At 47.3% G+C, this 23506-nt stretch overlaps 1 protein-coding gene across 2 annotated transcripts; it reads right to left on the bottom strand.

The window, feature by feature from the left end:
* Positions 1 to 2123: 2123 nt before the first annotated feature.
* C15H1orf50 (chromosome 15 C1orf50 homolog) lies at positions 2124 to 21424 on the bottom strand. 2 transcript variants are annotated; one of them, XM_084822208.1, is made up of 4 exons: positions 21308 to 21424; positions 8331 to 8417; positions 6172 to 6303; positions 2124 to 3462 (listed from the first exon to the last, which is right to left on the bottom strand). In XM_084822208.1, exons 1-4 carry the CDS (start codon positions 21386 to 21388, stop codon positions 3277 to 3279), a joined length of 486 nt encoding a protein of 161 aa, XP_084678334.1. In that variant the 5' UTR covers positions 21389 to 21424; the 3' UTR covers positions 2124 to 3276. The 2 variants fall into 2 exon arrangements, with proteins under 2 accessions (XP_084678334.1, XP_084678332.1); XM_084822206.1 differs by lacking the exon at positions 21308 to 21424 and adding an exon at positions 19049 to 19228.
* Positions 21425 to 23506: the final 2082 nt, after the last annotated feature.

The raw sequence follows: 23506 nt of genomic DNA, 5'->3' as shown, positions 1-23506 counted from the left end.
GGTGCAGTTCTTGCTATTGCTCTTATGAGCCTTTACTACCAGGTTGCCTACACTGGTTCCAAGCCCATGGTCCCTGGGCCAGACTTCCCCTTCTGCACTCCCACTGAACCAACTTACTTGCCTTGAGTGCTCAAGAAAGAACAGTTTGCCTACCCTAATAAGGTGCCCCTTGAGTCTACGGATCAGATTCCATACAGGCAGGATACAGTCTGACTTGTGAGATTAACTTGTCAGCTCTGAGGCCAAGGGAGGTGGTCAAGAAGTCTCCCCAACAAATACAAGTCTCCCCAAAAAATGTTTCCTAGAACAACAACAAAAGACCCAAAGTTCCTGGGAAAACTCAGTCAGTACAATTCTCAGTTTGTATGGGATTAATATGGGAGCCCCGCCAAACTGTGCCTCTAATAGAGTGAAAGGAAAGGAAAGGTTCCTCCTGTGCAAGCACCGAGTCATTGCTGACTCCTAGAGGGACGCCGCTTGCGCTGGCGTTTTCTTGGCAGACTATAGCGGGGTGGTTTGCCATTGCCTTCCCCAGTCATGACTACCTTTCCCCCAGCAAGCTGGGTACTCATTTTACTGACCTCGGAAGGATGGAGGGCCGAGTTGACCTGAGCCGGCTACCCGAGACCCAACTTTTGCCGGGATTGAACTCAGGTCGTGGGGAGTTTCGGTTGCAATACTGCCGCCTACCACTCTGCGCCACACGAGGCTCTCTAATAGAGTTAAACAACTTGTTAAAGAAAAAAACCACCTTGACTGCAAACAGTGGGACTTACATCTAATTTCTCAAATGGTACCCAATATATAAAACATCTTTTGGGCTGGAGCAATATTTTACTAAGCTTACTCTGGCCCCACTCAGAAGAGCACTTACAGCTCTGCGCTTTGACTGTATGCCCCCAACCTTTTTAGAAGATTTAATAATATTCGTGTGCACCAAAGACTATGCGTCTGTGACTTAGGGGAAGTGGAGGACGTCCAACATTATTTGCTACAATGCCCTCTATGTACTGCCCCTAGACAAAAATTCCTTGAATACTTTCTCTTCCCTTTATCTAATCGACCTCCCATTGATCAAATGTGTATTTTGTTGGCTGATAATAATGTACATATTACTGCTCTGGTTGCAAAATTTACCCTGGCTGCAAGTAAGTTAAAAGCTAGACACCAAAACCACCCATAATGCACCCCAATGTGGGGCCCATATCAAATTCATTCTCTGTTACATGTGTTGGCCCAGTATCTCGTTGGGGAGCTTTTGAGCCATATCAATGTGTTCTTGCATTTTTGTACTCCTTTTACTCTTGCATGTTTACCATTTTTACTATATTTTATCCTACTATTTTATGGTATTCTATTTTAGCTTATTGTCCTATTTGTATTTTATTCTATTTTAAATATATAAAATTGTGATGGCTTATCGCTTTTAGCAATAAAGAGAATTTGATTTATTCTTTGTACATTATATTTTAAATGCAAAGGCCTGTGGCTGTTGCAAATCGAGGAATCTGTACTCTGATGCCTTAGACACATGTGTTACACCATTCAAGTATAATGGTTGCCCTTTATTTTCAAGACATTTCTCCTTCCTGGGGCAGGCGGGCTGGTGGGGTAAATTTCACCTGATTTCACCAGCCCTGACAAAAGCCCTTCTCAGTTATTTCCAGGATGAAAGACAAAAAAGGCAGGGCTACTGACCAGCTGCTCTGTTCACCTTCTCCACACCATCGCTCCTTTTTACAAGGCAGAGGCAAATTTTCCTTTAACGAATCCTTTTTCAGTCATATTAATGAATCGGTGCGAAACAAACAAGCCTCCAACTCAGTCCATCCTATCTACACGCTTGCAAGAGAGAGCACTGGGGTTGAACTCTACTGATGTCACAATTACCTCAACCGATGGGAGACCGTCTTTGCTCTGCCCAGGAAATTTGAATCTTAAAACAGGTTTTTAGAACAAAATACCTCACATGGGAAAATCACAACCCTCATGGTGAGCTGATTAATGGAGTAACACTACTAAAAGTGCAATTTAGGAGAAATCCCTACAGACAATCCAGCCAAGCAGAAAGAAGCAAATTCTATTGTTTCTGATAGATTAGTCCAGATTTTTTTTTTTGGGGGGGGGGGGGGGGGATTGCTTGCTCCCTCTAAGCACTGTAGCACAGAGGCTGTGACTCTTTGAACTACTTTTCCCTCTCTTGTGAAATATAGTGCTGAGTGTACGTAGCATTCTTTTAGCACACTGGAAGTATTCAGAGGGCTTCACGTACATTATCTCAGCAGTCCTGCAAGAAAGGCTGGTCACACTGGGTTGGATCCAGACCAAGTTAGTTGATTTTTATTTATTTTTTTAATTTCATTTCTATACTGGCCAATAGCTGAAGCTCTCTTGAAGTGACATTCCATTGATCAGATTTGTGTATAAGGAGAGATCTGGAGACAATTCATTTATATTCGCAGCCAGTGGACATATTCACATTAGCTAAGACAGGATGCAGGAAGCCTGTTAGCCAAACTCAATAAATAATGGAACATGTGTTTCCAAAAAGTCCTGCCCTCCTTAAGAGATGTGCAATAGAAGCATTTAAGTAAAAGATTTTGGTGACTGATGCACTGTGGTAAGTGGCTAGAGTGTTAAGAGTAGGACTAGAGAGAACCCGGTTCAAATTTCCACTTGGCCACAAAGCTTACTGGCTGCCCTTGCTGCCGCTTGCTCAAAATACCCCACAGGGTTTTGTAATGATAAAATAGGATGGGAGAAAGGACGTCATGTATGTTGCCTTGAAGTGCTTAGAGAAAACGCAGGAGGGTACGAATGTAATTAACAGTGCAATCCTATGCATCTTTACCCAGAAGTAGGTCCCACAGTGTTCAGCAAGGCTTCTTCGTTGGGAGTAAGTGTGTTTAGGATTGCGGCCTGGAAAAGGGATTGGAGCGGGGTCAGGGAGAGAAGCTCAGAAAATTGCTCTTTGGGGGGAAGCTACACAGACACAGAATGCTTCTTTCTTGCCAGATCCTGCCCAAGGTTCGTGAAACACCTGCAGACCAGGCTGATTTGAAGCAGATGTTTATCCCAGTTCCGACATCAGTGAAAAATCGGTCCAGAGCTTCAAGACGGATGTTTGAGATAACCAAGGGTCAAAGGAGCTCCCGTTGGAGTCCCGTCATTTCATGCCTCTAATTGTTCCCACTGTAGGGCAGGTGTGCAGACAGGAGACGAAAACGCCACCACCTTCCGCAGACTGCCACCATCTAGGTCAACTCTTCGGCTACGTCACATGGTCAGGCCCCGGAAGTTAGGCTCAGCGCATGGCGGAAGCGCAGATTGCTGGTTCAGTAGCTTCTCGAGGACATTCAGCTCGGCATCCCGTCTCTCAATGCTGTCCGAAGGCGTCCAGGTCATGTCATGCTGCAGTTTGTAGCCACCAAGGAACTCACTAGGGCAGCTGCTCCCCCATTCCTATGGGTAACAGAAAAGAAACACTTATCGTGCCTGGGGTTTTTAAAAAGTGTACAGATCAGCTTTCCAAGAACTGGAGCTTGTGTCCAAGTAACAAGGTTTCTAGCCCTTATGGATACAGAGACAAAGTAGCCGGGGGTGTTTCATGCCAGAGAGATGGCACGGCAGGGCCCTAAACACCCTTACCCAGAAGTAAGCTGTATCTGGAAGTTGCTTCTGAACACACGTGCACTGGACCATGTTTCGTGAGGTGGGGCTTTGGTGCCCTACCTGACTCTTTGCCCCACCCCATGAGAAACAGAAGCACAATAAAATGTATAGAGCACACTTGGAACCTGCAAACAAGAGTGTTCCTGTTCAGGACTCCTGGAATAAGAACCATGCCGTTCAACTATCAGCAGGGGAAAGAGAAGTTTCCGGAGGGGGGGGCGAGGGGGGCACCTTTTTATCATCTCGTCCCACCCCCAGACGACCCCTGCTGTTTTATATAACTATTTTATATAGCTATATATCAGGGAGAGGAGATTATAAAAGTCCTGGAGGTTATAAAAAGGACTAAAGTGACTTTTTTTCTTTCCTTCCTCCTGAAATATTTCAGCATGGTGTAGTAGGGAGGGGAGTTTCTTTTTCACCTCATAGCACACATACCCCCAACCCTAATCCCCTTTCCCTCCAGTTAATTACTACAGGAAGAGCACTGCAGGCAAAAGGTCCCAGGTTGAATCCCCAGCATCTCAGGACTGGGAACGGATCACTACCCAAATCCCGGAGCTGCTACCAGTCAGTGTGAGCAATACTGAGCTATACTATGTCCCTATGTCTTTAGGATGGGGAACCTCTTTCAGCCTCAGAGCCAAATTCAGTTTTGGAGAAGCTCTAGAGGGGGCTGCGTTCCAGTGGTGAGCAGGGCCAAAGGAAAAAGGGGCTGGGGCCAAAGGAAAAAAGGCCATGCCCTCTTCCAACATCCCACTCACTCCCAGTTTTTCCATTCTTTTAAAATCCCCAACAGATAGTCAGCATTACATGCCCACTGAACATGCTTAGTACTCATTCAGTTGCTGGGGGGGGGGGGGGTAGGGGGGTCCCCTTGTTTTTTTAGGAAGAGTGTCATTCCCTTCAGTTTTTCCCCCCAGATATTTTTTGTACTTCTCCCAGCCTTGGGGATCCCCTGAGCACGCCGATAGCTCCCTCTCGTTTCTCAACAGCGCTATTCTAGCCAAAATCATGCCAGCACTAATCACCTGAGTACAGCTGTCATGGACCAGTTACACCCTGTTCCATGTGTGGAAGGAAAAACAGGCAAAATAGTCTGCTCGCTCTCCTCTTTGCCCATCTCTTCCTCTGGCCATTTCCATTGCCACCAGGTGAAAATCTTTTATTCTTTCTCTACCTCCACCAATCCAGCCTTAAAACTCTGACTCTCAAGCATCTACTTTAGGTAGTGTGGGGGTTGGCTGTTAGACGTGGGTGGGAAATAACAAAAGTTTAAAATTTTACTGAGAAAAACATTAATAGGAAAAAAGTGTTAGAATGTGAATGGACAACTGCCCACACCTACACAAACACACACAAAACCATATGAGCAAAAGGATGATAAAACCAGCAGGATAAACACATCTAGCTAACCTCACTAGACTGTATCCCTATTTTATCCAGGTTTCTTATCCAAGCAATATCTTACTATCACTGGTCCAGATCTCAGCCAGTTCTCCAGTTCCAGCAGCTCTGTCTCTTTCTTTCCTCTAGGAATATCTCTACTCTCTGCTTCTCTTTCGTTTTGCCTTAGGCTTTTATCACTTACAATTACAGTATCCCCCCCGCCCCCCCCCCACAACCCCAAACAATCAGGAGGGTAGTTTCTTGTTCAACTAAAGGCACAATTCTATGCACATTTAGACAGAAAAAGGTCCTACAAGCCCCAGCATCCCTCTAGGCAGCCATGCTGGCTAGGGCATGCTGGGAATTGTAGGACCTTTTTCTGTCTAAACATGCTTAAGATTGTGCCCTAAATTTATATTCCCTGAGTTTAAAGCTCTCTTCCTCTGACCATCTGCTGAACTTCATAATCTCCTGGCTTCCTGAGCAAACTTCCTGACCTCTATATTCTATCTGAACTTTTAACCTCTGAACTATTAATTCTTTGTGTGACTCACACACACAAAAAAGATTTAACCCCATACTATCCTAAAACCAAAATAAATACAAATATGGAAGACAGTTCCGTTTCTTAACAACATCAAAAGGAATAATATAAAATTAAACAAAATCTACATCACTTACATTTATTGGAAATTATGATTATTACTATTTTAAGTTTGTCAGAGAGGCACCTAAGATCACAACCCTATGTATGTTTTCTTAGAAGCAAGCCCCACTGTGTTGAAGATGAGATCTTCTGGATGGAAAGTAGGTGCTCTACCAGTGGGTCAAGGGCCCCTCCACAAAAGCTGCGTTCTACCACATCAGACCATTGGTGCATTTATGCTTGTACTGTCCAACCTGACTGGCAGCAGTTCTCCAGGGTCTCAAGGAGATGTCTTTCCCTATCGCCTATTTCTAATTAGGAATGCAAGAACTGAACCTGGTGAGCATGTGTGCTACCACTAAGCTAGGATAAGCATTTTCCTACCAGTACATGAACAGGGCGCAGCTTTTATGCCACCATGGTCCTTCCCTTCGGCTCCCTTTCAAAAGAGAATGGCTCAGTACCTTTGGCGAAAGCATGGAGAAATAGCGCTGGCCGCGTTCCCGCCTGTACAGGTAGTAGACGTTGCCTGGCTTCTTCACAAAGTTGCAGGCCACATGGTGCAAATCAGCATCTCTGTTAGCATCCTCCAAGACCTAAAAACATCAGGGACAGACTTGTGAATGCCCTGTCTGGATGAAGAAAATGCATGAATGGATAAATAAAAACATGATCTAATGGAGTCCAAGGGTGCATTCATGAATAAAGGCAAGACTTCTGTGGGAATTCAATGGTCTTCTAGGCCCCTTCCAACCCTACTATTCTATGATTCTATGCATTACCAAGGTCAGCATGCCTTACTAGAGTGCAGTCCAGAAACAGGAGTCGATTCCTGCAAGTAGCATGAATCAAGGTGCTATATTTGGGGGGGCGGACAAGATCTGTCCCACATTGGTCCAGTTCAAACCCATAAAGATTCAGTAACCAACTCAGTGCACCTCCAGACATTGTACAGCTCCTCGTTCACAGGATGGAGCAACTACAGGAACACAGAACGCTGCCTTATATGGAATCATACCACAGGTCCATCTTGCTTAGTACAGTCTACACCGGGGATGCAGAACCTCTTTCAACCAGAGGACCAAATTCCACTTTGGAGAAATTCCAGGGGTTGGTGGGGCAAAAGGGGTGGAGCCAAAGGCAAAGGGGAGGGGCCAAAAATACCAGCATATTTTAGCTTCACGCTGTTACCGCCAGTAACTAAGAGGAGACATTTCAGCCTTTTGGAATAGGGGAAAACTGCCCCAAAGCTAGGAAACTGCCAAGCAATTGGCGGTTGGGGGAAAGGGGGTGGGACCATGAGAAAGGGACAAGACTGTACTGGGGCCTCAGGAGGTCCAGATTTGGCTCCCAGGCCTGAAGTTCTGCACCCCTGGTCTGCACTGACTGGCAGCGACTCTCCAGAATTTCAGAGAAGAGTCTTCCCCAACCCTACCTGGAGATGCATGGCATTGACCTTGGGACCTTTTGCATGCTCAGCAGGCACTCTGCCGCTGAGCAACAGCCCTTCCCTTAAGTCACAGGAACCCAGGAAGCTGCCTTACTATGGAGTCAGACTATCTGTCCTTCTAGCTCACTACTGCCCACATCGCCTCTTCAGCCAGTCCTGGGGTCTTTGCCAGATGCCTGAGATTGGACCTGGGACACTCTTCATGCCAAGCATATGCTCTACCACAGAGCTTCAGCCCAGCTCTCTCTACAGATGTACCCAAGGAAGAAATTTACAGTGCAATCCTGCATGTGTCTGCCCAGATGCAAGTTCCACTGATTTCAAAGGGAGCTTAGGGCCAGGTAACTGCGTACAAGATTGCCACCGCAATTGACACCCATGGGATCCAACAGCTCTGGAGCAGAAGGGTGTACCATTAGCTCCTGCTTCCATCTTACTTTAACTTCTCCTTCCCCCATGAAAGGGGAACACACGTGAGAGGGCCTTCTCTGCAGTGGCCCCACACCTTTGGAACAAGCTGCCATTGGAGGTCCGCCATGCAGGCTTTTAAGAAGGCCTTGAAAACATACTATTTTACCTTGGTCTTCGCTTGATATGATGCTATTGCTGCTGTTACTGCTGTTATCATTGTTGCTGGTTTTATTGTTAGCTTTTTAAAAATGTGTTTATCGCTTTTAATATTTTAACTGTTTTTATGTCCTTTATTGCTGTAAGCCACCTTGGGAGTGCTTCTGCCCTGAAAGGCAGCCAAGAAATGTTCTAAATAAAAATGAATTTTAAAATGAAACAGTTAAAACACAACAAAGATTTGTGAAACCAAATTTATCAGTCTGCATAACACAACTGCAGCATAATCCTCCCACACACCAACCAGCTGGACTTGACACCAGATAGGAGCTCATCCACTTTGCCCCACTTTCTAATTGTCCATTTCTTTGCTTGCCTGAACACAGCAGCTCCCCTCGAAGCTGGGATTAAACTAGGAAGAGAGAGTGGAGCCCAGGTAGCATGCATACAGTCCTTCCGTTTCCTCCATATCTATTTTGAGATGTCAGAGTTTTTTGTTTTGTTTTACTCTTTACCTCCAGAGGAAACTCTCCGCTAGAGCATGTGCTATTTAAGAATTATGCAGGCCTCAGTAATGATAGATTTCCCCCCACCTCCCCGCATTACCTTCTTGGCTTGTTCTTGCAAGTATCGGATTTGTTCCGCTATGACAGTCAATCGGTTGCAGGCGTTCGCCCGGACAAAGTCATCAGCCTGGAGGAATGAAGGGAATTAATAAAAGATAGCCATGCTGGTCCATTAGGGAAAAAAAAAAATCCAAATCCACAGTTGTTTTATTAGGTCCAACCAAAATGCCACAAAACAGTGTGCAAGCTTTCAGGCGTAGCAGAGCTCTTCGTCAGGCTAAGTGGTACAAAAAGCTGGGGATGAATCCAGAATGTTGTTGTCGTGAGGACTACAGTTTAGACTCAGTCTCAAAGGGGATTGTAGACTGAATGAATTGGCCATAGGAAGGTATTGCAGGTGCATTACGCCTAGCACTCTGGGACAAAGCAGCAAACAACTCACACACACAATTCCTGAAAATATAAAATACTAGATTCCACCTAACATCCTGTGACAGAGAACAATGACTGATTTTCATTTCTGAAACCAAAGTCCAGCTATAACTCAGATCTCTTCCCTTGCCTTAAGTGAAACACACAGGTTCCTGGGTAGACAGAGAGCCGAAGGAAAGAGAAACATGACAATCAAGCCAGAGATTAACTTGAGATGGTACACTGGATAGAAAAAGTCAACAGAATCCAAATTGTGTGGTATTACCTAGTGTTTGAAGGGAATGTAGCCCGCAAAATGCAAAGTCCCTCTTATGTGGTTGAAAATCATCACCTTCTGGAGGTAGATACCAGCCTAAACAGCTAAGCATGGCATTGTCAAATGAAATCAAAACAGGCTGAAGTCCTGTTCTGATTTGTAGCTGCAATTGTGTTGTAGATTCTAGTACTGTTTGAGCCAGAGGTTTTGCTACAGTTTTGTTGATTTTATTATTTTTTGCTGTTTTATCACTCTATGGGTTTTTTTTTTACTCTATGGGATTTTATAGTTGTAAGCCATCTTGCCCTGGAAGGTGATCTAGAAACATTAAAAAAAAATAAGCATCACAATCAACATCTTAACTCTACCAAAACAAAAGCAATGGTCTGTTTCTCTGTACCAATGCAGAGGGGGCTCCAGTGATGAAAAGCTTCTCTCTCTCTCTCTCTCTCTCTCTCTCTCTCTCTCTCTCTATATATATATATATATATATATAAAAGTCCCTGTAAACACTGGACTTGATCTCAGGGAGAAGGCAAGTCTCTCCAATATATGTGCTTTTCTACATTTCTTTTCTGTGTAGGAGCATTCCATCCCATGAGACCCACCCCCTGCCAATCTGAGGTGGTACAGACCAGACCCAGGTTTTTGTCATTTTAGCAAGAACTAGACTTTACAACCCACTGACCCTAAAATGAGCATGATCTCACGTAGCACTGTTTGCATTTCCTAAGATGCTATAAAAGCCCATGATAGGCAGCCCATGTAACACCTCGGGTTGCAGGTACAGAGATAAAATGTTTGACTGCCACTTCCATATTTCTTTTCTTTTTTTAAATGCCAAAGGCCACACAGCAAGTTCCAAGCTGAACTGAGAGCTGTTTAAACACGTTAAATATGTAGTGAGTTTGCCCAGGGGGTTTTATACGCACCCATGCATTTGTAATGTACACATGTAGCAAATGTAGTACATTATACAGATAAATGTGCAACGCAAACTGGAGCAAAAAAAAAAGCTTCTCAAGAAAGATACGAAAACTTTTCCATTGTTAGTATTTCTCTAAAAGGTCAATATCAGAAAATTAAAGGATAAACAGACTGGCCTTCTATTCAAGGCTAGAAAAGTTACTAGCAAAACAAAGCAAAACAAAAACAAAACAAAGAATGCTAAGTGACTAATAGAGCTTGCCTTCTAACAAGTGGGCTAACAGAGAATGAACAGATTGCTCCATTCCTCCTGTGCCAGCCTGTTTGCTTACCATACTAGCTGAAGAGGAAGGGACTCGCCTGCATAAATTTTTTTTGTCACCTATGGCGACCAGGCAAGTAATTAAATTCAAGACAGTCATAGATACACAGTTGAAATGAATCCAGTACACAGCAGCTGATACTCATGTAGAAAACTCTCAAGTAATGTTTTTAACACTTTAATGGCTTCCTTAAAAGATGGGAATTCCCCCACACCATTCTGCCAGGGCTTGCAGAAATTGGCCCCTGCAAATCCCAGCCGAGTCCCTTCCCATGCCCCAAGCAGGACGCGAGTGGCACAGGTAGGAACAACCTGACTCTAATGGAGTTCATGAGGCAGACCGCTTCATGGGAGGGAGAGGGGTTTGGGGGGGGCACTCCCCTGACATCATCTGGCCCTCCAGCTTGGTCCAGGGAGGTAATCCGGCCCCCAGATCAAAAGTGGTTGCCTTCCCCAGCTCTAGGTAACTGGTTCCATCGCCTATCTGCTCAAGCATCAAGCAATTTATCCTAATGTCCAACCGAAATCTACCCTTCCGTAACTTAGGCCTGTGAAGGAACTGTTACTACTTGAGGGAAATGTGTTCATGTGTTTTGCTTTGCAACAAGGAAGGATAAGTGAAGGATTAATTGTAAAGTAAGAAAAGCTCTATCTTTTACCGGTGAACTGGACCAGAGAACCATTACCGGACCATGCTGTCAGTTAAACTGCCATTTTGTAGCTCGTTGTAAACACGGAGGTTCTTGCCTTATGCCTCTTAGATGAGTGGAATCTAAGAGTGGTTAGTTATGATTGGATAGATTGGGGACATTCCATCTCTGCCTATTGGTCCTTTGCAAGAGATTAGTGCAGCGGGTGAGAGTGGAATTCTACCCTCTAAAGAGCTGATTGGCTGGAAGGTCCTGGCTGGAGTATATATAAAGAGTGGACCAGCAATGGGAGAGTCAGTCGGAGCTGAGAGAGAGAAGGCAGGAGTAGATGCTAGGAAAGAGTTGAGGAGTGGGGAGGGCCCATAGCTCAGTTGTTGTTCAGTCGTTCAGTCGTGTCCGACTCTTCGTGACCCCATGGACCATAGCACGCCAGGCCTTCCTGTCCTGCGCTCTCTCCCGGAGCGTGCTCAAGTCCATATTCATTGCATCGGTGATGCTATCTAGCCATCTCATCCTTGCCGTCCCCTCCTCCTTTTGCCCTCAGTCTTTCCCGGCATCAGGGTCTTTTCCAGAGAGTTTTCTCTTCGCATTAGGTGGCCAAAATACTGGAGCTTCAGCTTCAGTATCTGTCCTTCCAATGAGCAGTCAGGGTTGATTTCCTTTAGGATGGACTGATTGGACCTCCTTGCAGTCCAGGGGACTCGTAAGAGTCTTCTCCAGCACCACAGTTCGAAAGCATCAATTCTTCGGCACTCAGCCTTCCTTATAGTCCAGCTCTCACAGCCATACGTTGCTACTGGGAAAACCATAGCTTTGATTATACGAACCTTTGTCGGCAAGGTGATGTCTCTGCTTCTTACTATGCTGCCAAGGTTTGCCATAGCTTTCCTCCCAAGGAGCAAGCGTCTTTTAATTTCATGGCTACAGTCACCGTCTGCGGTGATCTTGGAGCCCAAGAAAGTAAAATCTGTCACTGCTTCCATTTCTTCCCCTTCTACTTGCCAGGAAGTGATGGGGCCAGATGCCATGATCTTCGTTTTTTTAATGTTGAGTTTCAAACCAGCTTTTGCACTTTCCTCTTTCACCCTCAACAAGAGGCTCTTGAGATCCTCTTCGCTTTCTGCCATTAGGGTGGTATCGTCTGCATATCGGAGGTTGTTGATAATTCTCCCAGCAATCTTAATTCCGAGCTGTGATTCATCCAACCCGCCATTTCTCATGATGTACTCTGCATATAAGTTAAATAAGCAGGGTGACAATATGCAGCCTTGTCGTACTCCTTTCCCAATTTTGAACCAATCGGTTGTTCCATGTCTGGTTCTTACTGTTGCTTCTTGACCCTCGTACAGGTTTCTCAGGAGACAGGTAAGGTGGTCTGGTACTCCCATCACTTTAAGAATTTGCCACAGTTTGTCGTGATCCACACAATCAAAGGCTTTAGCGTAGTCAATGAAGCAGAAATAGACGTTTTTCTGGAATTCTCTTGCTTTCTCCATGATCCAGCGAACTTGGCGATTTGATCTCTAGTTCCTCTGCCTCTTCGAAACCCAGCTTGTACTGCCGGTAGTTCTCGGTTCACATACTGCTGAAGCCTAGCTTGTAGGATTTTGAGCATCACCTTGCTGGCATGTGAAATGAGTGCAATAGTGCGGTAGTTTGAACACTCTTTGGCGTTGCCCTTCTTTGGAATTGGAATGTAAACTGACCTTTTCCAGTCTTGTGGCCACTGCTGAGTGTTCCAGATTTGCTGGCATATTGAGTGCAGCACTTTAACAGAATCATCTTTTAGGATTTTAAATAGCTCGGCTGGAATACTGTCATCTCCGCTAGCTTTGTTGTTACTAATGCTTCCTAAGGCCCACTTGACTTCACTCTCGAGGATGTCCGGCTCAAGTTCAGTGACCGCACTATCATGGCTATCAGGGACATTCAGATCTTTCCTGTATAGTTCTTCTGTGTATTCTTGCCACCTCTTCTTAATCTCATCTGCTTCTGTTAGGTCCCTGCCTTCTTTGTCCTTTATCATGCCCGTCTTTGCACAAAACGTTCCCTTGAGATCTCCAATTTTCTTGAAGAGATCGCTAGCCTTTCCCATTCTGTTGTTTTCCTCGATTTCTTTGCATTGTTCATTTAAGAAGGCCTTCTTGTCTCTCCTTGCTATTCTCTGGAACTCTGCATTCAGTTGGATATATCTTGCCCTTTCTCCCTTGCTTTTCGCTTCCCTTCTTTGCTCAGCTACTTGTAAAGCCTCATCAGACAGCCACTTGGCTTTCTTGCATTTCTTTTTCTTTGGGATGAATTGAGTTGCTGCCTCCTGAACAATGTTACAGACCTCCGCCCATAGTTCCTCAGGCACTCTGTCTATCAGGTCTAATCCCTGAAATCTATTCATCACCTCCACTGTATATTCATAAGGGATATGATTTAGGTCATACCTGAATGGTTTAGTGGTTTTCCCTACGTTCTTCAATTTACGCCGAAATTTTGCAACAAGAAGCTCATGATCTGAGCCACAGTCAGCTCCAGGTCTTGTTTTTACTGACTGTATAGGGCTTCTCCATCTTTGGCTGCAAAGGACATAATCAATCTGATTTTGATATTGACCATCTGGTGATGTCCATGTGTAGAGTCGCCTCTTGTGCTGTTGGAAAAGAGTGTTTGCAATGATCAGCGTGTTCTCTTGGCAAAACTCTACTAGCCTTTGTCCTGCTTCATTTTGTACACCAAGGCCATGCTTGCCTGTTATCCCGGTGATTTCTTGACTTCCTACTTTAGCATTCCAATCCCCTATGATGAAGAGGACATCTTTATTTGGTGTTAGTTCTAGAAGGTGTTGTAGGTCTTCATAGAACCGATCAACCTCAGCTTCTTCGGCCTCAGTGGTTGGGGCATAGACCTGAATTCCTGTGATGTTGAATGGTTTGCCTTGGATTCGTACTGAGATCATTCTATCGTTTTTAAGATTGTACCCCAGTACTGCTTTTCCCACCCTTTTGTTGACTATGAGTGCTACTCCATTTCTTCTAAGGGATTCTTGCCCACAGTAGTAGATATAATGGTCACCTGAATTAAATTCGCCCATGCCTGTCCATTTTAGTTCGCTGATTCCCAAGATGTCGCTATTCAATCTTGCCATCTCACGTTTGACCACCTCCAGCTTACCTTGATTCATTGATCTGACATTCCAGGTTCCTAAACAATATTGTTCTTTACAGCATTGGATTTTCTTTTCACCACCAGACACATCCACAGCTGAGTGTCCTTTCGGGTTTGGCCCAGCCGCTTCACTCTTTCTGGCGCTCCTTGGAAATACCCTCTGCTCTTCCCCAGTAGTATATTGGACACCTTCCGACCTGAGGGGCTCATCTTCCGGCGTCATCTCTTTTAGCCTTGTGATACGTTCCATGGGGTTTTCTTGGCAAGAATACTGGAGTGGGTTGCCATTTCCTTCTCCAGTGGACCACATTTTGTCAGAACTCTCCGCCATGACCTGTCCGTCTTGGGTGGCCCTGCTCGGCATAGCTTATGGCTTCAATGAGTTACGCAAGCCCCTTCGCCACAACAAGGCAGTGATCCATGAAGGGGCCATAGCTCAGTAGTAGAGCATATACTTTGCATGCCACAGGCCCCAGGTTCGATCCCCGGCATCTCCAGGCAGGGCTGGAAAAATTCCTGCTTGAAGCCCTGGAGAACCGTTGCTTCCAGTCAGTGTCAACAATACTGGGCTAGATGGACCAATAGTTTGACTCGGTCTAAGGCAGCTTCCTGTGTCCCTATGAGCGGTTCAAGGGAAACTGGAAGATGCCAGAAGAAACCTCAGGGGCAGCCAAAGCTGTGGGAAGACTGCAAGCAGAGGCTGGGATCACTTGAGGCAGGACACAGGTCTGCAAGGGAGGAAGAAGGTCTGCAAGCGAGGAGAGGAAGTCTCCCGAGGCCTGCAAGAAAGAGCTGTGACCAGAGTGTCAGCAGAAGGCAGTGAACCTGAGGCGACAGCAGTTGCTGGACTAAGTGGAGACAGAAGGAGTAGCCTTGAGAAAAGCTTTGTACGTATCCCAGTCCGCATAGCCCTACCAGAAAGAAGACAGTTACAAGTCCTCACAGCAGGCAGAGAGTTAACGGAGATGAAGTCTTGTAGGGTAATTGGCTAAACATCAGTTAGGGAGTGGAGATCATGCATTATTATAGCCAGCTTCCTAAAGCTACGGTAACATATGTTTTGTTAATACATAATCCTTTAAAAAGGAACAGTAACGTATAGGTAATATATTAAGCTTACAGTATGCTTTATAACATGGATGGGGAAGTTCTTTCAGCCCAAACCCAAATTCAGTTTTGGAGAGCCTCTTGGGGACCAAATTCCAGTGGTGGCTGGGCCCCAAAAATACAAAAGGAAAAAGCCCCCCGCCCCAACACAAAAAAACAGCAGCATATTGTAGCTTAAGGGCGGAATCCTATAGGGATAGGCTGCCACCTCCAAACTTGGAGGCAACTGCGTATCCAAGCGGAGCAGGAGAAGTGTGGAGGACATTGTCCCCTCCGCGCTTCAGCCACCCTGCATTTGCAGATTTTGGCTGTCTAGCCGCAGGAAGGCGGAGCAGTGGAAGCAGCCGCCATGTGTCATACCAGCATTTCCACCTTCCCCGCCCCAGAACGCCCCGTTTTCACTGCTCCGCGCTCCTCTTCTGAGCACTGAGTGCTGGGCCATTCCAGGTAAAGGAAAGGGGAAGGTCAGTTCTCTGGGAACCAACCTCGGAGCGCAGGCTCCGAGGTCAGTTTCTGGAAACCAACGTATCCTATGGCTGTCTAGCAGCTGACTAGTGGCCATAGGATTAGAATTGGGGGGGGGGGGGGAGACTACACAAAAGCTGGGAAACCTTCCAACAATCAGTGGTTGGGGGTAAAAGGGGATCAGGTAGAGGGAGGTTGGGGATTAGGACCCCAGATTTGGCCCTCAGGCCTGAGGCCAAAAAAGCGGCGCACCCCGACCTAGCCTGATGAAGCACTCTGGAGAACTTGAAAGCTTGCTCACTCTTCTATGGCATTCTGGTTGGTTTCAATGAAGATATTAATTAAGGCAGAACTGCGATTTTTTTTCCTCATGCACTATCTTTGGGTTTTAAAAACATGAGTCGGCTTAATTTAAAAGCCAAACGGCAAAAGCCTTGCTTTTCTACAGATCTGTAAAGTAGGGAGGTACGATTGGCTACAGTTTCTTGCCAAATATATTGCATTTAATAGATTTATATACCACTTACCACATTTTTAAAAATCTCTAAGCATACTCTCTTGTGACATACATTTATGTGTGTGTGCTGTTGCTTGTTTCCCATTAGTAACGTATGGCTGTGAGAGCTGGACTATAAGGAAGGCTGAGCGCCGAAGAATTGATGCTTTCGAACTGTGGTGCTGGAGAAGACTCTTACGAGTCCCCTGGACTGCAAGGAGGTCAAATCAGTCAATCCTAAAGGAAATCAAACCTGAGTGCTCATTGGAAAGACAGATACTGAAGCTGAAATATTTTGGCCACCTAATGCGAAGAGAAAACTCTCTGGAAAAGACCCTGATGCTGGGAAAGACTGAAGGCAAAAGGAGAAGGGGAGGGCAGAGGATAAGATGGCTAGATAGCATCACTGATGCAATGAATATGAACTTGAGCACGCTCCGGGAGAGAGCACAGGACTGGAAGGCCTGGCGTGCTATGGTCCATGGGGACACGAAGAGTCGGACATGACTGAACAACAAAGCTGTTGCTTGCTGACGCATAACTCCGGGAGTTTAATCAGAGAGTAAAATACAATGTATGCCCTTCTTAGAGTAGATTCATTGAGATGAATGGGACTTAAGTCAGTCATGACTAACTTCAGTCCCACTCATTTCAATGGGTCTAATCTTAGACTACTCTTATGTTGGATTATCCTGGCTGCTAAAAGACTAGATACTACAATACTGGAAGGATAAAAGCTCACCCCCTATAATGCACTAGACGGAAGACTTAACAACACTAGCAACATTTGAAAGAGTGGTATATAGGCGCCACTTGCAAATGAACTTATATTTGGATATTTGGTCTGCTTTTACTGACGTTTGTGTAATTTATTCTTTTTTCCTTTCCCCCCCTCTAGAATGTTGTAATATTTGAAACTGAGGACTTTAGAGCATGCTGTTAATAGTTTTAATTTTTTGTATTGTTATTGTTACTGTTTTGTTGAAATTCATAATAAAAAATGATTTAAAATGTTGGATTTTACCCAGAAGCTCATTGCTCATGTTATTAGTCACTATATTACACCATCTCTAATGAGAACCAGGCACAACACATGCAGTTACAAGAAAGGCACTCTGAAAATGCTCCAAATCACTCTCACTTTGTTCTCAAAATGCAGCACTACCTTCCCATATTACATTTTTTAAGTGCATCAGAGATTTAAGAGTTGCCGGTTCTAGCCCTTTTGACACATACATAGTGTATACAAAGTGTGGATGTGATAAACAGATTTCACAAATACAAAACACATGGGAGAGAAGGAAGATTCCTCTCCTAGTTGAATGGGCTGGGGCAAACCCAGATACAACACGTAATTAACATATAAAATGGCGCTTGCCATCCCAAGAAATCTCTGAATAAGCCATTAATTCTTAAATTAAGTTATTAATTTAATAACTTGATTTAAATTAATTTAATTCTTAAATCTTCAAATAAGTTATTAATATGTTATTAAGGTAACGAATTAGCATATAAAACAGTGCTTGCCAAGAAATCTTCAAATAGGTAAGCAGAGTCTATCAACCTCAATAAGTCTTGCTTCCAAGTAAACCTGTGCACAGGGTTTGGGCTACACAGCCAGCAAATCTAAAAGCTTCTTAACCAGGAAAGAGGAGCAAACTCCTCTGAACCTAAAATGAAGCTTCACTTCTGAGGAAAGCATGCTTATTTAAAGTGCAACATCAAGGGTCTTATTTTATTTAGATAGCTTCACTGATTTGGATGCCCTTTTGATAAAAGGAATGGAATGTCGGCGTATACCCACATATATATAAACATTTATGTACAGCAGTGTGTGTGTTTAAGAGCCAGAGAGAGACATGCAATAAATAGAAACTCAGGAGTTTTGGAGGCAGAGAGACAAGCGCACGCAATAAATGAACAGAAATTCGGGACTTTTGGAGTCAGAGACACACACACACACACAAAATAAATGAATAGAAATTCGGGAGTTTTGGAGTCAGAGAGAGACACACACAATAACTGAACAGAAATTCGGGAGTTTAACAAGACAGAGACGCGCACGCAATAAATAGAAATTCTGAGTCAGAGAAACAGACACTCACACAATAAATGAACAGAAATTCAGGGGTTTAAGAGTCAGAAAGACACACACACACACAATAAATGAACAGAAATTCAGAAGTTTAACAAGGCGGAGACACACATACAATAAATAAATAGAAATTCGGGGGTCAAGAGTCAGAGAGAGAGAGACACACACAATAAATGAACAGAAATTCAGGGGTTTAAGATTCAGAAAGACACACACACACACAATAAATGAACAGAAATTCAGAAGTTTAACAAGGCGGAGACACGCATACAATAAATAAATAGAAATTCGGGGGTCAAGAGTCAGAGAGAGAGAGACACACACAATAAATGAACAGAAATTCAGGGGTTTAAGAGTCAGAGAGAGAGAGAGAGAGACACACACACACACAATAAATGAACAGAAATTCAGAAGTTTAACAAGGCGGGGACGCGCATGCAATAAATAAATAGAAATTCGGGGGTCAAGAGTCAGAGACACACACACACACACAGACACTAAAATAAAATAAACAGAAATCCAGGAGTAGTTACGCAGCTCCTTACTGGCTGAAAGGCGCTCTGCGTACGCCCAGAGGCCCGGGAACAGACGGCCACCTCCCCCGGCCCGCCGGCCCACCGCCGTGTGCCGGAGCGGCGGCGGCAAGAGCAGCTCTCCGGGGCGCCGGCGGGGAAGGCCCGCCCCCCACCGCGGCTGGCTGACCTCCGCCTGCCCGGCGCTGGGCCCAGGGCAGAGCAGCGCCCCGGCGCCGAGCTGCGGCCCTTCGCAGAGGCGCGGACGGGGCGCTCCGCCCACGCCCAGAGGCGCAGGGCCGCGCGCGCTCTGCACACGCCCAGGAACACCCTCGCCCACCTGCTCCACTTGGCGGGCCAGCGCCACCAGGTCCGGCGGCCGGGCTTTCCGGGCGGCGGGCGCCAGCTGGGACGCCTCGCGGCCGCGTCCGGCCGCCGCCGCCGGCCCCTCACACGGCCCGGCCGCCGCCGCCGCCGCCGCCGCGGCCTCCTCTTCCCCTCTGGCCGCCATTCCGCGCCAGCCGAGACCCCGCCCCCTCGGCCACCCATTGGAGCCCGGTTTGCCCGCGTCAGGAGCGGGGGCGTGGCTTCCGGGACGACGGGGCGGCGCCGGCACGCGAGGCCGAGCGGACGGAGGAGGAGCGACGCGCGGGTCGCGAGACGAGAGGGGCGGAGCCTCCTGGCGTTGCGCGGCGCGGCTTACGTCGGCCGGCGCCGCCAATCAGAGGCCGTCACGCGGGGGGGGGAGGAGGAGAGGCGGCGCGGCTCCTCGACGCACGCAAAGCGGCGCATAGACTTATGAAAATGTAGAGTGGGCCACTCGGTCGACTTCCGAGTGTCGATAGGAGCTCTTTCTCTTTCCCGGGTGGGAAGAGAGCGCTGCCCACGGACACCAACGGGGCGGCCGGGATCGTGCGCCCCAAGCCCAAAGCTCCGGGCGAGAGGGCGCCTGGCCTGCCCTTTCTCGCCCAGATCTCGCTCCGTGCGAGACACTCCCGGCCCCATCCTATGCATGATTACTCGGATGTAAATCTCACTGTGTTCAATGGGCTTACTCCACAGTAAATGTGCTTAGGATCGCAGCCCCAGGCAGGGGCTAGTTGTATTGCAAGGCAAGCAAATGCACGCTCGGAAGTACGTCCCACCGAGCTCAATGGAGCTACTCCACGAATAACTGGATTGCAGCCCCAATGAATTTATTCATTCATTTATTTATTTATTGCATTTATATCTGCACATAATAATTCGTTATTTTGTTTATTTTAGTGCAGACATAGCATCCACGTATAGCTTTGCCAATACTTTAATAATAAATTATCAATTTATATAAAAGTATATAAATTGATATATAGTAATTATATGTTATTATATTATTAATTTATATATGTATTATAAAGTTAATAATAACTTTTTTTAACCAAAAAAAAATCGAGGTTTCGATTTTCCCAAAACCTGGTTTCCCAAAACCTGGGAAAGGTTTTGTTTCTTTTTAGCTTTACCATATATCGCCAGGGTCTGTGGCTGTACGCAACGAAGTTTATACGATGGGTTATGCTCACACAACAACCCTGCGAGGCGAACTAGCCTGAGAAACAGCGATGAGCCCAAAAGTCACCCGGTGAGCTTCATGGCTGAGTGGGGATTTGCACCCGGGTCTCCCGGATTCTCTTCCGACACCTGGATGCAGCTCCAGCCCCCTCCCTCCAAATACTAATTGCCTTTGGTGAGGCCACCAAAGGGGGAAGAAGTAACAGCCTTTCCATTGTGCTTAGATTCAGCTTCATGACTTGCTGAAGTTTATAACCAAGGCTGCCATCCTATGCATGTTTAGCCAGGAAAGAAGCCCTACAACTCCCAGCATTCCCCAGCTGTTTCCCAGCTGGGGAATGCTGGGAGTTATAGGGCGTCTTTCCTGGCTAAACATGCATAGGATGGCACCTTCAGAATCTAGTGCCTGGGACCGCTTTTCCTCCTCCCAGCCAATCCCTTTTCCTTTTGTGTTGTGTCTTTTAGATTCTAATTCTTCTTCGTTTTATTGCCTTTATAAAACGTTAGCCTTATCTCGACATAAAATAAAAACGTCATGGTACGGTACGCCTAAGAGCAGGGGCCTTCGTAGCTCCCTCTAAGACCTTCTTTGGCCAAAGAGGAGGGTAGAAATGTTTTCAGTAAGAACAACAGCACTCTAACCACTGCACCACGCTGCCTTTTTATTCTGCAGAAACGCGTTTCACAAGGCAGCTGACAAAAACGGCATATGCATATCACACAGCCCTGCACACACGGGGTTGGATCCGCGAGCTACCTCCTGCCACAGAATGTATTCATTTATTTATTGCATTTATACCCCGCCTTTTTTCCTCCTGCAAGGAACCCAAGGCGGCTTACATTATCCTCCTCCTCTCCATTTTATCCTCACAACAACAACCCTGTGCGTCTTGTGACTGGCCCAAAGTCACCCAGTGAGCTTCCACGGCCGAGTGGGGACTAGAACCCGGATCTCCCAGCTCCTAGTCCAACACTCCTGCCGCTACACCACGCTGGCTCTGCTCCTAGAAAGTTTTTCTGCCTGACTTTCGGGGACCCCACCTACGCTCACCCCATTCAGCAGGGTCTCCCGACTCTCCGTGGCGCATTTTCTGGGCGGGGAAGGCCACTCCTTCGGCGCAGCTACTCGCATTTCAATCCGGATCCAACCTTGTGCAAAACGTCTCTCCGCGCCAGGCGGGGAGGGCGGAGCCCGTCGACGTGGAGCCCAGATGTTGGGAGGGGGAGGGGCCTCTGCGGAGGGGAGGGGCCTCTGGCCGTCGGGGGCGGGCCGGGCGGGCCGGGCTCTCCTCGCTCTCCCGGCCCGAGCATCCTCGGTGGCTGCGCTCGGCCATGGCGCCCCGACGGCTGCGGTGGTTCCTGCTGGCGCTGGCGCAGCTGCTGTGCCGCCGTGCCGTCGGGGCCGAGGCGGACCCTCCCGCGCAGCCGCCCGCGGACGCGCTGCTGGCCGCCGGCGCGGAGTCCTACGCGCGCGGGGACTGGGGCGCCGTCATCTGGCACATGGAGCGCGCGCTGCGGGCGCGGGAGGCGCACCGGGCGCGGCTCGTCCAGTGCCGCCTGCGCTGCGCCGCCAACCGCACCGACGGCGCGGCGGGGCTGGACCCGACGGGCCGCCCGCAGGAGCCGCCGCCGCCGCCTCCTTCTCCCGTCGGGCCGCGGCGTCCGCTGGACGATCTCCGCTTCTTCGGACGGCTGCTTCGCCGCGCCGGGTGCCTCCGCCAGTGCCTACCCGACGGCTTCTCCCAGTACCAGCTCGGCGAAGAAACGGAGTTGGAGTTCCGCAAGCGCAGCCCGTACAACTACCTGCAAGTGGCGTACTTTAAGGTGCCGGCATGGGGAGGGGGAGTCGCGGGGGGGGATCGGGGCCCTGCAAAGAGTAAGGGACGTCTCCTTCCCCCGCCCCAGGACGTATCATTTATTGACTTATTGTTTACCACCTTTGCGCCCCACGCCACATCTAGCCAGATCCCGGAGCGGTGAATGATAACGGAGACAAAACAGGGTAAAAGAATAAAGCACCTTGGTTTTTAAAAAACAAAAACAAAAAAAGTCATTACTGTTTTACAAAGAAACAGCAGCCTGATAAAACCTTCATGGGACAATGTAAATAAACCTTTTTTAAAAAAATTTGCTCAAGTGAGAAGGGATGATGTTGCGCCAGGATGTTGAACCGGCTGGGCGTGTTGGCGCTTCAAAAAACCTTGCCCGAGTCGGAGAGGGCTTCTGTCCGGTTAAGTGCAGGAAGGACGTGGACAATTGGGGCAGAAAGTGTGATGCTTGTATAGCAAAAAAGCCCCCCACACACACACCCCGGACAGGGAGGGCACCAATGCAGCAATATCTTGTGGGTGCACAGATGGAACATGGGGTAGCTGATGTCCTTGGTCCCCCACCGAAACAGAGGTTGGCAGTCCCCACGTGCTAGTTGCCATGTCACTGGACGAAGGCTTCCTGAAATAAAGATGTTTTCGGGAGGCAAAGGAAACTGCGCATTGTTGGCACCTGCCTGCCCTCCAGGGACAGGGAGTTCCATAGGAAGGAGGCCGCCACACTGAAGGCTTTTCTCCGGGTGAACGCCAGTTGGGCCCTTTGGCCCACATGGAACCACCTGATGAAGTCAGTGACCAGGCAGGTTGGTAAGGGAATCATAGGGTGGGAAGGGGCCTCCAAGACCTTCAAGTCCAACCCCCTGCTCAATGCAGGAAGCCTGATTCCCAGGCGGTCTCTCATCCAAGTACTAACCAGGGCTGACCCTGCTTAGCTTCCGAGATCAGACAAGATAGAATCATAGGGTGGGAAGGGGCTAGAAGACCCTCTAGTCCAACCCCCTGCTCAATGCAGGAAGCCTGATTCCCAGGCGGTCTCTCATCCAAGTACTAACCAGGGTTGACCCTGCCTTGCTTCCAAGATCAGATGAGATTCGGGCACATCCAGCCCTTTGATTGAGAAAGCGCTCTCTCAGGTATCCTGGTCCCAAGATAAAATGCGTCCTGCTGCAATGCATATTTTCTCGGAAAGTCAGCTCCCATGACTTCAGTGGAGGTCAGCCTGCAGTTAAAATGTGCTTGTGCCCTATAAAAGCCGGGGGGAGTGTTGGGCTGTAAACCCACTTGCCTGAAAGTAAGCCCCATTGAACTCAGTGGAGGTTACTTCTGCGTAGCGATGCATAGGATTCCACAGGGCAATAAGTCATTTTCTTTCCAAATAGTAAATAGAGAGACCATTCAGTGGCATTAAATGACAGCAGGTT

This window comes from Heloderma suspectum, chromosome 15 (assembly GCF_057233095.1).
Source record: "Heloderma suspectum isolate Gila_16-S chromosome 15, 16-S_ref, whole genome shotgun sequence".
Classification (NCBI taxonomy): domain Eukaryota; kingdom Metazoa; phylum Chordata; class Lepidosauria; order Squamata; family Helodermatidae; genus Heloderma; species Heloderma suspectum.
This window is presented reverse-complemented; position numbering and strand designations above follow the sequence as displayed.

What these genes read in the sequence shown, in the direction of transcription:
- C15H1orf50 (XM_084822206.1), bottom strand. Translation starts at nt 19,219, where the DNA reads ATGGCGGCCAGAGGGGAAGAGGAGGCCGCGGCGGCGGCGGCGGCGGCG. An exon ending in TGCAAGAACAAGCCAAGAAG is followed by an intron (nt 6,304 to 8,330) that starts GTAATGCGGGGA and finishes TGATGTTTTTAG; the next exon opens with GTCTTGGAGGATGCTAACAG. An exon ending in TCTCCATGCTTTCGCCAAAG is followed by an intron (nt 3,463 to 6,171) that starts GTACTGAGCCAT and finishes TGTTACCCATAG; the next exon opens with GAATGGGGGAGCAGCTGCCC.